The 13,916-nt window shown below is 41.8% G+C and overlaps 1 protein-coding gene across 2 annotated transcripts in view; it reads right to left on the bottom strand.

The window, feature by feature from the left end:
• Nucleotides 1-13,916, bottom strand: part of plxna1b (plexin A1b) — a 178,073-nt gene that overhangs the window by 14,878 nt on the left and 149,279 nt on the right. For both annotated transcript variants that reach the window (XM_068314660.1, XM_068314661.1), the window contains exons 16-22: nt 11,700-11,867; nt 9,164-9,257; nt 6,759-6,995; nt 4,914-5,057; nt 3,979-4,213; nt 1,643-1,785; nt 138-394 (exon numbers count right to left, since the gene is read on the bottom strand). In XM_068314660.1, coding sequence (XP_068170761.1) covers nt 138-394; nt 1,643-1,785; nt 3,979-4,213; nt 4,914-5,057; nt 6,759-6,995; nt 9,164-9,257; nt 11,700-11,867 — 1,278 coding nt within the window. The remainder of the gene's footprint in view (nt 1-137; nt 395-1,642; nt 1,786-3,978; nt 4,214-4,913; nt 5,058-6,758; nt 6,996-9,163; nt 9,258-11,699; nt 11,868-13,916) is intronic.

The following is a 13,916-nucleotide window of genomic DNA, read 5'->3' as shown; positions in this document are numbered from 1 at the left end:
CCACTACTTACAGCACTACAGTAAGTGATAAACGACAGGATGTTACCTCGAACTTGAACCCACAGTGGGGGAACTCTCTGCATTAGCGACATGTTTTTCTTAGTTTTGGACCACTAACTCCCTCTTGGTTTTCTTACCTTCTAAGCAACAGCTTCGGGTGGTTCTTGCTTTCCAGGTTTTTGTCGATGAGGTCAGACAGAAGCTGCTTGAGGACGCCCGTGGCATACTCCATCTCCCCTTGCAGTGCTGTCATGATGAGGGAGGCCACGTTACCCCTGTCCCGCATGGAGAAGGACCGCTGCGCTTCCAAGGTGCGGATGAAGGTCAGTAAGAAGTGCTTTTTAGTCAGCAGCTGACCAAACAACGTCAGGGCCTTCTCCACGTTAGCAGGGACCTGGAATGGTGAGGAGTGTGAGGACAGGATGGTTAATGGAAGGAAGACAATCATGGGATGGACATAGAGAGAGAAGATTGAAAGACGGCATAGAGGGAGCGAGGTAATGAAAGCAAAGGGCAAACAAAATTGGTGATTGATTCAGTATCAGAGGTAAAGAGATGAGGGGGATGATGTGGAATAAAAAGTTGAGATCAGAATCAAAGGATGTGGAGAAACGCAAAATATATTTATCTTACATAAAGACAAAATCGGCTTCCGAACACCTCCATGAAAGAAAACTTTAAAAGTTTCCACTCTTGTTTTACAATCCATTATCATCCAAATGCTCCTCCACCTTTTTTGAGCTATCTCTCTCTCGGTCTCTTTAACCCTCCCAATTATCGTTCTCTCCCAAAGCGATGGGCAGGTGCCCCCCCCCCCCTTCTGAGGGAGAGGAGGTTTGAAGTGAGAATGTGAGCTTCATGCTGTAATAAGAAATTGATCTGCCTGCTGGTGCACCACTGTGGCCTGTGATTGCCTGGGCCATACAAATGAAAATCCAATGTCACACTACACTATCCCTTTGGAGTACAGCTGATAGCACGTCAGATACCGGATATCTATGAGCCCATTTTCAGGAATCCCCCCATCTTACAAGCGTGTCACTAGGAGTGCAAGTGTGCATCTTAATGTCATGTTGCGTCTGACGGTCGAATATATACAGAAAAATGATGGGTTTTTAGTGTCTACGCACACAGTTCATGGACGTGACGGAAGGTTCCTCTATGGAGGGCAGACGGGTTTATGGACTGTGTGAGCACTGCTACTTCAGGAGCCTCAAACAGGCCTGATCAAGCAGAGGCAATCAGTGTTGCCAAGCTTTAGTGGAGCTCTCTCCCCAAAATAGAGCCTTCTTTTCACTGTGTTACATCAAACAGCAGCTTGTCCTCAGTTACTTTCTCAAAAATGTTTTTCACACTATTCTGGAATTGAACCATCATTTGCCTCGATCCCGTAACTAAGAGGATGAAAGAACACCAGAGTAATAACACAGACAGACACCAGTGTAATCATTCACACACAATCAACTAAAAGTAATCATCGTTTCCAAGGTTCGCAAGATCCATTTAGACTTTTTAAAAATAAAAACAATTCTCCAGTGAATGCACGTGTAAAAACTCTTTATAACAGTGTACATACAGGACAGCTATCGTTCATTTAGTGTGTGGTTGGGTGTAATGCGGAGCTCACTCTACTGACCCGTACCTCCATCTCCTTGAGCACAGGATGGTCCTCTATCCCAGGGAAGAGGACCCTCATGGCGTAGGTGCGGTAGTCCAGGAAGGGGATTCCTGCTCCGTCCAGCTCCTGGGTGAGCTCATGGATGTCTGTCTGCAACTCTGCAAAGGCTGAACAAAGGAGAAGAGCAGGGTTAAAATATAGCCTGAAGTGTCAACATCTGAAGATTAAATACAAACACAAACTCATCAGAATAAAAAATCTCTTACTGTAGTTGAATACATTTGACACACGGATCAATTCAGACTGTTTTTTCTTCTGTTAGTAAATCAGTTAATGACTGAGACCTGTCCTATTTTCTTCTTTCATCCCAAACAAACTACTATGTCTGTCGGTGGAAAAACGATCGGTAGTTGGCAGAGGAGAATGTCTCTTTAGAGGGAGTGTGGGTCACAGCAATATTTGTAAGGCTTATAGTGAGAAGCAGAGAAGCTTTTTTTTCAAATGTAAAACCAAAACGTTTAACATCAAACAATTAAATACCCAGAGCAGGGTGCTTGAAAGTAGTTACGGCAAACAAATATAAAATATCTGTAGTTAAATAAATGTGTCCACCTGGATGGGTACACAACTACGACACAGCAACTACAGCAGACTAACAGATGGCTTGTCTGACCCTATCTCTCTACTCTTTTTTCACCCTCGTTCATCCCTTCAAAGTGAAATCTTGAGGTCACCTCTGTCTTCCCATTGGCTGTCTGCTCCATACCTCCATCTTTGTTGTGCCATCCATTTCTCTGCATCTATAATCCGTCTCTTCCTTTCTCCCCCGCCCTGCATCTACTCTCCACTTTTTTTCTTTCATTTATCAGCAAAGTCAATATTTTTATATGACTGATAAATTTCTGTTTTCTGCTTCCTAACCATCTCTTTCTTTACTTGTATATTACTTGTACTTTATGTTTTACTAGCTTCTTTTTACTCCAACATGCCGACCTGTTGGCAATCAAATTTATTACTAACATCATCACCATCCCTTTATTTCCTGAGAATCTTCGCATAAGACTTCCATCTTTATTTTCTTTTTCTCTTTCGCACAATCTTTCCATCTATCTCTTCTTCAGTGTCCACCTTTCCTGCCTTTCTTCTCTCGCAAATTTTCTGCCTTATTTGTCTCTCTCAGTAAAACCCCGTCCCGCCATCCATCCTGTTCTAATCTTGAAGACAGTGGTGACAGTGGAGGACAGACAGGGTCAGGGCGCCAGGATTCAGTGCCACACACTGCCAGTGGCTGGTTGGTGTGTGATCACACATTCTTGTAAAAGAGCAGTGACGTGAAGACTTGAGGTTCAGACGTATAGAAACGCAAACACAGGTGAAAACACAGAGGCATGGGATGCATATTACCTATCATCAAGAGTTAACTGAGCCTGTTGCATTTTTTGTTTTAATGTGTCATGGATGCAGCAACAAGGAGGATGCCCTGTGTTGGAAAATATTGTTGCTAATTTTATCTAATCTCTCAACCTCTGTTGATGGACAGTCCGACTGGAGAAACCAGTTTTGAGGGAACCCAGCTCTTTTTCCAGGCATGGACTGGAAAAGAATCAAAGTGACTCATAGAAAGTGAAATATTCAGTAAAGGTACATAAATGTTATCTTTCCTAGATTCCTGGAGCGATGTCATGTTGTTAACACCCATGTTTTGATTCTTCCTTCATATTAGCACTGCAGGTAGAATTCTGCACATTCTCTTGGCAGCAATAAATTAGACTTAGCAAAGAAAACATACAAATCTCTTTAAATGACCACAGTTATCGGTACTTCCTTTCTTCCAGCCCACCTCCCTCTCCGCAGTCACAGCAACAGTAGGCTCTCACCGGAGCCAAATGAATATATGCTAATGTGTTGGCGATGAAGCCTCTCTTCTCCCTCTCGCTCCCTCTGTCAGATGCCGCCAACCACCCTCCCCTCCATATAATCATATATTCTATGCCGCTTTCCCACCTTTGTGCCCTGCATCTATCTAACCCCCATCTCTCCGTCCCTCCCTCGGTGTTGATGGTGGTGAGGCCAGCCAGGCAGCTCTCTCCTGGGGTGGAGAGCTAACATCTGGTGGCTGGCTCAGATCAAAGGGGTCCTCTGGTAACACACACTCCACTGCCACCTAACAGCAGGGAGACTGTTTGCAGGAGGAGGGAGGGAGAAATAGTGAGTCGAGTATATTGCTGAGAGAGAAGTGGGTAAACCTAGAAAACAGGAGTTTTTCCATCCCCATGAAAATTAAGTGCAGTGGGAGACAGATTTAAAGTGGATTAGTTAGCGTCACGTGGCTTTCATAACCAGGATTTGTCTAAACTCACCTTCCTTGCACTCGAGGGCCACTCTGGACTCCAAGTTATCCATCTGTAGCTGCAGCCGTTTGAGGGTGCGGTCGGCGTCTCGTGACTTCCTCTTATAAGCAATCAGGACTGCGATAATGACCAGCAGGAGCAGGCCACCCCCTCCTCCGATACCGATGATCGCAGGCAAAGTGAGTAGGCTGTCTGAGTAGATCTGTAAGGTGCCTGGGGAGTATTCAAAGCCTCCAACGCGGACCTAGGGGATTAACATACACAAGGTTACCCTGTACTCTCTTCATTGTGTAGCAGCTTAAAAAAACCACAGAAACGGACACAGAAAATTAATGAAAACTTTTAATCAAAAAGCTTTAGTTCCGCCTATATTTTATGTTTACATGGCCATAGCCATGATAAAGGCTTCATACTGATCAAATATCCTGTAATAATAATCCAAACTGTGAGTGGGGCTACATGTAGGCCAGAGATCCCAACATGTTTTGATATCTGGGTTGGGGGAAGCAACATCTCAACCTCCTATGTGTTTTTTTTTTAGTTGTATTCCTCCTGAAAATAACATTTAAATTATTTAAAACAACTATCAAATACCACAGGAGGGTAAAAACAGGCGCAGACCAGTCTTACGCTCAGTAGACATTTTGTTGGTCTGTAATGAATATCAATACTGTTCAAATCCCAGAAAATGCCACCTCCTCCAGACTGTAATGTACAAATCTGGTCACAAACATATCTAAAAGCACGATATATGGTTTATATTTGCATTTGAAAGTAAAAAAGCTTCAAAGTGGAAACAGCATATCGATGAAGATGAGACGAATGGCGATGGCAGAAGGAGATGATGTCTGTATTAACAGTCTGCACGGATGTATTAAGTCAGCGTAATGAGGAAATGCACATCACAGCAAACAGTAATGAAGACAAGCATCAGTTTGACTCACAGTAACTTTGTGTTCTCCAGTCAGGTTGGGCCATTCACACAGCAGCTGGCTCTCCGACAGGGTAAGAACACAGGGCGTCTCCCCAATCAGCACCGTGTAGTTGAGCTTAGAGTTTCCTGGAGCTGAAGGAATGAGGTTACGGCCCTGGAAACAGACACATATACCTCTGTTATTTACAGTCTGTGCAAAGGCGTTCACTCTTACGTGATTAATGCTGCTGTGAAAAATCATTTTGATCAGTTGGCAGACATCCAAAAGAGTGCAAGGTACTGAAAATGACAGGTAACTATGGCAACTGTGCAACTGATGCTGCCAGATAAAACTTCCCACAAGAAACTGACCATGCCTTCAGGTCAGCTGTCTGCAAACAAACACCTGGTCATAACGCACACGCTTACACAGTGTGTCACCGTAGGGATTTATAACAGGGCACAAAACCAAAAACTGATGAAGCCTTATCCGGTTTTCCGACAAAATTCTGTTAAAAATGAAATGAATGTTGTTTATTTAGCCAAATAACAATTAGATTATTTGGATCAAGACCTGATGGTAATTTCCTCTCTGCTCTATTGATTGCTTCAGATTTTAACATCTAAATTTTCAGCAATTATTCATTAGAATGATGTTTTTCTCTGGCTTTTTTCTACAATTCTTTATGTAGAGCAACAAAGCAACCAGAGCTTTCCATTACAGAGTGAAAGGCAAAGGAGACAGAGGAGCACTTCTCCCTTGTTTCCTAAAACAAACTTTTTCACGAAATATTATTTTTAGCATAATTTTCTGTTTCACTCTGGAGGATTTAACGTTCCAGTGTGTGAAATGATACTAAATTCTGTGTCCATGATTTATGCTGCTGTGGATATATAATGAGAACCACGCCTTCAGTGGCTGACGAAGCCCATAAGAAATTTTGATTCTTATAGTACAGCTGGATAAACCATTTCCTGTACCAATGTACAGACGTATCCCATGCTCCTCTTTGGCTAGGGCATAACAGGCAACAAGGCCGGGTTGGGCAAAGCCTTCACAAGCCTTTATGAATGTACTCTAGAGTGTTTGTTACCTCCATGGTTGAATGCCATCAACTCTGTCTACAGAAGTTATCTGATAAAATCAGAGCTGGAGGTATCACAAAGATCCACTTTATAAGGTATGTTTTAATTTTTCTCTGGATTTTTTTGAAGCAGGGTATTTTTAGAAGCAATTTTTTTCCTGTACAGATCTCCAAACCCCATTCAGACAGCAGAAAAAGATCATCCTCCAACATCTTCTTGGATTGAGGTACAAACAAATCACGGTGAAATTGAATGAAAACTCTCAAAGACAGGGAAGGATGGATTTAAGAATTGTTTGGAGCAAATCATTTCTTAAAAATTGTGGTGGACGCTGAAATGGAGGTCCCTGCAGCATTTTCTAAAACAACTATTTGAGATACTGAGGCTTTATATTGCTGACCAATACGTAACATTTCCGGAATGCTGCTATTTTCTTCTGGAGTTCAACTATGTGCTGACCTTCGGCTGACCATTTGAAAAGACATTTCCTCCACAGTCATACAAAAAAAAAAAACTTCCATAAAAATCCATCAAAGAATGGACCACTATTTGAAAGGGACCATGCACCAGAAACAAAATAAAGTGATGAAAGAAAAAAAAAAGATGAAAATATAAAAGACGTAGCTAAAAGCACAGTAAAAAGAAAAAAAGATAAACCTTATATGAGGCGATTCTATTTACCCCTTTGGCAGGGGGCATTAAGACAGATCAAGAGAAGACTCATGAAAAGAAGAGAAGCAATGTAAAATAAGGCAGTTGAGAGTTGAGAAAAAACAGCCTGGTCGTTTACCTTGAGTATTAGTGGTGAGCTGGGCTTCAGTTCCAGCATGCCTGAGGGGCTCAGAGGTTCGAACACAGGGTTTGGGTAGTAGCTGAAAGTCTCATTTACCACCAGCACAGAGCGCACATCATCCATGACAAAGCCAATCTCATCTGGACTGCTGCCTACTTCTGAGAAGCCTTTGTCAGATCCGGCCACAGAAGGCGCCAGACACACCATCACCGTGTTGTTAAGAACAGTGCAGTTCTAGAGAAAGAAAGACATCCAGAGAAGACAAAGGAGAGAATGAGGAGAACAGGAGAGAAAATGTAGCATGAAGTTAATATAACATTTTAGTCATAAGTCAACTCAATACTACTGCACATACAAGGCAAAAAACAAAGAAAATAACACCTCCTCAGACATCCCAGTCTCATTTATTAGACAGCCTCTTTTGCAACACCTCCATGAATAACTACTAATAAATACAAATACAAAAGAAACTTCATTAATGCTCTGCAACAAAAGCAAAAGCAACTCTCAAGCAACATCATCAAACACAATAATGAAATGCAGATTTAGAAACAGAACAAGAAAAACATGTAAGTATCAATCCGTTGAGCTTCTTCCATAACAAATGTCTGGTACACATCCAGCAGCATTTGACAGACAGGCAGTGCTGGCAAATGTATCACCAATTGCCTGGAATCTATGTTTGCCGAAATTTATTTTCCATTCCACTTGAGACTGCAGACAGCCTGTCTAGAGAAAGGAAATTAACAGCAGTTCAGTTCATTTAAGGAATATCAGCTCTTGACAGTAACTAAGGTTCAGAATCATTTTTATTTTGATCTAATGTCCCCCATGATTGAATAAAATCTGACTTTATGTCATTAATTCTTTCCTTTAAAACCTCCTGTCCATGCTGATTTGGTCTTTTCAATAGTTTTTTTTATAGAAAAGGGGCACAGCGTCTAACAATGAGTAAACAGTATACACACTGTTTTAGACTATACATTTGGTCATTATAAATCTACAAAGGTGTTCTTTATATGGTCTGACTCTGAATCTTATTGGTGACCCCCTCCCTCCCCCTTACCTGTCTAAAGAAATCAACATTTCCTTTCCCTTTCCTTCCAGGGGTCTTTCTTATTTCAGAATGACGACACCAAAATTACATACTATATATTTAACAGCGTGGCTCTGTAATAAATGAGTCTGGATGCTAAACTGTCCTCCCTGCAGTCATGACTTTTCATTCATTGAAATTGTTTGGTGCATTACGAAACATAAAATATGAGAGTGAAGTCCTGAAATCCCCCTAAAATCACACAAGAATGGGAAAACATTCCACTTTCAAAATAATACCAATTGGTTCCCTCAGTTCTCTGACACTCACAGCGTGTTATTAAAAGAAGAGGTGATGCAATATGGTGGTAAACATGACCCTGTCCCAACTTTTAGAAATGAAAAAATGTGGTTTCAGTGCTTCACAAATCATTCCACACTCTATTTAATGACATTCAACACAGTGTCCCAACTTTTGGAAACAGGATTGCACCTAATCGATATTGTTTGCACGGCTGGAATGAATCAAAAATAGTAGTCAAACATTTTATCTAAACTTTAACATGCATGACTCTTGAATCAGGGCCATCTGATATGAGCGACTCAGTAATGACATAAGTCTCAATAATGATGTAAAAAGGACGAGGATGGCGTAATAAATAAATCAGGGTTGTAATCAGTGTTAGTATCATTTTGAAATGTGTTCTTCTTTGATTGAAATCAGTCAAATCAGAGCTTAATGACAAAGTAACAGGAGAGGACAGCCAATGATAACAGCTAACCTTTCCAAAGTTTCACAGCATGTCATAGCTTTGCATTATGTTCTATGGGACACAGGCTAGCACGTTCAGTCGCAAACAGGGTGTAAAGTCTCTCTCTGGCACCCACACCCACACCCAACAACAACAAAGTATTTATAAGTCAATAAAAGCATTAATCAGGTGAAAAAATGACTGCAGAGAGGAGGACAAAGGAAAAAGCAGAGTTATTTTTACTTTCAAGAATGGGTGAAAGGTTAGCTCAGCCCCATGGTGCTAGGTGAAGAGAGAGGGATTTGCCAGAGCCACTTTATTGCTGGTTGACATTTCAAAGGTTAAACTGCTAAAAGGAAATTCAACATCAAAAACAAACAGAAAATGGGCCCTTGGCTGGTTGACCGATAGGTCAGGTGTGTGCGTCAATGTCCTCCGAGTGTGTTTATTGTCTGAAAATCAGTTTTTTCCACAGGGAGAAAGAGCAGAGAGAGGGCTAAAAAAGAGAGCAACCTGTCTGCATCGGTCTCATTCCATATCACCTGCCAAATAAAATCACCCTTCTTCGTTCTGTCAATAAAAACTGTGTACGGGTGTCTGGACTCAGCTACTTACATTCTCTGACTTGGCAGCTCCATACTTGGCTCGCATTTTGGGCTCCTTGATGGTGGCCAGATTGGTTCCAGTAATGGTCAACATAGTTCCTCCACTAAAAAGAAAGATAACAAAACTTATTGTTGAGAAAATACAAATACAATGATATGGTAGAAATAAAAAAAAAGGAAATAAGGTAATTCTATGCTCACTTCTGTGCCACATATTCATGGAAGAACATTTTTCACTTTTTCTTGCAGGTCCAAGAGCATTCACTATTCAGCAGAGATAAATTTTAATAAATGTGTTCTCTGTGGGAACCAAGAGGGCCCTCCATTTGGCGATTTACCTTTAGCGCTCACTCCTGCTGCAGCCCTTTGCCTGCTTATTCATGGAAGCCCATTTTCAGATAATGATACTAACACTAAAACCATTGCATGAATGATAAAAGCTTCTTTAAACCGATATGGGGACTGGAGGGGAGAGTAAGTGAATATGTAGCATTATTACCATGAGCCAAATCTTTTGGCCTCTCCTCAGCACCTCTTGAAATCCACTGAGTTTTAACATTTTGCTGTGACGTTTTTTCAGCATTTGACAGATTCAGGAACAGCACCGCTGCTAGTGATCAGATATGCTCTAAGACCTTTACCTTGACTTTTAACCTGTGACATATTCAGGCTAAAGTGATGATGACCATTAAAGACACTGAATTATGACTGAGAGTTCCATTCCCCCTGCACTGCCTTCCGAACTGACTCTGTGGCCAGAGAGGATGAACTTAATTGGATGTGAGGAGTTCTGACTGAAGATTAATAAGTGAGCAAACAAAATACAACACAACAATATAAAATTCTGTTGTGTTCTTCTTTGAAGGAAACTATTTGAATGTTTCTGATGTTTTTTCTCTGTGCTGTCTCAGATGCAAGGCTCATAAAATAAAAGGTCCACCTCAAGGTAGTAGAGGAGTAAGTATCTGAGGCAGGGAGGTGAAGTTAATCCCAGGCCTTCAGATGAAAATGGTCCACTGAAGGGTGGAAGAACTAGCAGGATGAGGGTCTAGTGCTTTTCACTCTTAAAAGCTGGCGACAGATGATGAAGTGGTGAACACAAGTGGACTGACGACTGAGCAGAACCATGAGATTTAGATCAGGATATTTCATTGCTAGAGGAATACCAGAAACAATGGCCACATCAAAAACATCACCAAACGGGATGTGGCAACAAAATCGCAGACCCAGAGAGCCGTGCACCTGCTCCTCTAGGAGCACTGAGCGAAACATCAAACACACGCCGTGTGTCTAGGTTTTTATCCCCCGGAGGGTGAAGGAAGCACTTTCATTCCCATTTCTCTTTGACGCTCTCAGTGTCTCATCCCATCCCATTCCAAATGAAACTTCTCACACCTGTTTTGCACGAGGAGAGACTCTGTCTGACTATTAAATGTGTCTTCCATTTTTACCTCAACCATCTGTGATTATTGCGCGGTAGAATGTTACAGTCTGTGCAGACAATGTGCCCAGTGGAATAATCTATGATTGAACATCCTATGGGGTGATTCTGCCCAGTAAAAAAAGTGAAATATCTAGTGAAGAGCAGCACAGTTCTGAAGCACAACTTGTGCAAGTAATTATTCTCTGTTTTTTGGAATCCATCCATTATTTGAATAAATACTTGTGTGTGTATTTAATGACACAATCAACAGTGAATGTGTTGGCTTCGTTTTTGAGTTGGGGAGGAGAGAAGTTTTTAGGTCATGCTAGTGAACCCATTAGTACTTGGAGGCTCGAAGATTTTTTTTTTCTCCACAGCACAGCTTGTGTTTGCACAGGAAATCTTCCTGTGGCTATGTAGTCTCATTTCAATAAGTCAAGTAATATTTAAAGATACATCTCTGCTGCAGCTCATCAACTTGCAATGCGGTGCTTCAGGAGGCTGCTTCACTGCCGTTCCTGCTCTCAAACATTTACTTATGAAACCATAAAGATAAACAGAATAAATAATGTGCCTTTGAAAAACAAGATGAGAGTGAAAATAGGGAGGAATATTTAAGTAATGTTTCTCTTCAAGGCCAAACTGGGGAGTATGGCAGCAGAATAATATGTTCATCACCTTGTATATGGAGCTCATATTTCAATCCTTGTTTAGGAGATATTAATGTATGAAACAACCACCGAAACACATTAATAATGTATTGATGCATCTGTGTCTGTCCTACGGATGTGTGTCTATCTATCATACATTAAACACGGTGCTGATGTACATTCAAGAAGGTGAAATCGTATCATGTGTTAATGTATGAGACAATGATAGCTCATCAAGTCAGATACAGAGGTACTATAAAAAATGCAACAGTGTACACTGATATGTGTTGGCCATGTTTCAAAGCAGTCCTGTGAATCATTTCCAGGGTTAACATGAAAGGATTCAATCGATACTGGAGACCAATTGGTTTTGACTATTTGGAACAACAACAAAAAATCCTCAACTTTCACACAAAAGGCACATTTTTGTTACATCCGAACAAACGGAGGGAAAAACTCCAGACTGTTCCCACCTGGCGATACTCCAGTCAGGCTCGATCTTGAGGATGGTGGGATCCTCGGTGTAGTTGAACTTGACCTCTGGGTTCCTCAGCTCAGCAGCGTTGATGTCAACCATGACTGGGGTGGTGCCTGGGGCTTGTCCCGCCGGGGTCACGCACACTATCTCTTTGTTGCTCCGCCTGGAGGAGCAGGAGATGATGGGAGGACAGGAGACAGAAACAAAGAGATGTTACTTATAGAGGTCACTGGAGTGTGGCAGCTGTACGAGGATCTTGAGAGGAAGTCGCAGTATTTGGTAGCTTAATGTCCGAATGGATACGGAATGGAGTGACTGCATTGAAATGAAGGAAGTCTCAAGTCTTCCATTAGGTAACTCACTTCTTTTTAATCAAGCGACAAAAATACCAGCCACATTTGCACACATAATAATCATACAGTTATCCACAAGGCCAACATTTCAGCCTGTCCTGCTATGGTTTCATCAGACCCAATCACAGTGCTGCACTTCAAAGGTCTGTGAGTGTGTGTGTGTGTGTGTGTGTGTGTGTGTGTGTGTGTGTGTGTGTATGTGTGTGTGAGTGTGTCATTCTTTCCAAGAATGTCTCTCCTTCCCTCCTGCGCTTCCTTTGGCTGACAGATCTGAAATGACAGATCAGGCTGGTCGTCTCTCTGTGTGATGTAATTCCCTCTAGAGCAGACAGGCAGCCAGCTGTGAACTGCTGGGACACTTTGTGCTGCTGCCAGAAACTTTGTCCTCCACTCCAGTGGCTGATTTCACCATACCTCCGGCCAGCGTGTCACGGTGTGGGGACGGCAGTGCTGGCTGAGCAGCAGGAGGACGGCTGTCTACTGCATGGCAAATGTGTGCATACCTCCATACCATATGTGCATTATCCGTACACTAACTAGGTTCACTTATACGTTATCAAGGTCATTGAATTTGCGAATAAATACAAGATTAACATTGTATAAGTACATGTTTTGTGTCATTGGTCCAACAGTGTGGACAGTGGTGTTCATGCAGGCGTGATTGGCAGCGATTATCTGAAACATGGAGGATGATGGTGAGCAAGAAAGAGTGTGAACACAGTTTGTGGCTTGATCCCAGCGGCTAGCATGGTAGCTTGGGAAAGCAAAAAATATCTTCTTCAGATATATCCCCACTGTCTCCCAGGAAGCAATTCCAGGAGAGCATGATAGAATAAGAAAGAAAAAAAACAAAACTGGACAATATAAAAAGAGAGCACACACTTTTCACCAGTGCTGTGTTTCCATGGCAACCATTTTCACAACACTGTCGCCTTCAAGGGTGCCTATAACGTAGTTTTTTTTTTTTTTTTGACAAGGTTGCGACCACACAAAAGAAAGCCAAGAGGGGATACAGAATAAAGGGGTGGGGGAGAAAAGGGGTTGCAGAGGGAGATAAGAGGATGAGTGACTTGGGGTAAATAGGCTTTGATTAAAGCACTGAATATAAAGTCATATTAAAGAGTTGGATTCAAACAGTTCATTACTTTGGCCACAAAGGTTATTGCAGTTCAGTGAATGAAAGGCCAAGACTATTATGTTCACCTTTCTGGGGATGCTGCAGAGCTTTAAATTGGCCTTTACTTTTTTTGATGTGACATAAAGAGAACGTGACGTCCAAACTCATTAGTTTAACCCGTTGCTTCTTGCCTGAGAGGACAGAACTACTGTAATAAATCATCGATGCTTTAATAAGAGAAAAAAGGGAAAAAAAAAAGAGACAATAAAACCTCTGAGTTGGAAACTGAGCGTGAACATTCACCTGTAAATTCCTTTCAGTGCACAGGTTCTCTCAGTTTATTTTCCCGGCCATTTGCCAGACATTATGCATGAGTGGGTTCGGCCCAGAGCTCACGCTTGCTGCCAATTTGTCATGACTTAAAGAAACAATATACGTCTTGGCTAGAGCAATCAGAGTCATATCAAATTGGATCTTTGTTTCCCCTTCTTGAAATTCTACAACAATCTCATGCCAATTGAGCGACAGAACAGAAAATTTTATTAGCAGCATAAATATATTTCAAACATGTGCACTAGGTTGGGAAAATTGTGTTACCAATTAGAAGCCCCGTCATCATCATTCCTTCCAAATGAGTTGAATCTCTGACAGAATGTAACCTCTGAAGACCTTTAGAGCACAACTATACAATGATATGAACCCCCCCCACCCCCAACTCCCCACAAATGGCTACCCTGTCATT

This window comes from Antennarius striatus, chromosome 5, assembly GCF_040054535.1.
Source record: "Antennarius striatus isolate MH-2024 chromosome 5, ASM4005453v1, whole genome shotgun sequence".
NCBI classification, from domain to species: Eukaryota; Metazoa; Chordata; class Actinopteri; order Lophiiformes; family Antennariidae; genus Antennarius; species Antennarius striatus.
The sequence above is the reverse complement of the archived record's forward strand: the minus strand, read 5'-3'. Positions and strand labels throughout refer to the sequence as shown.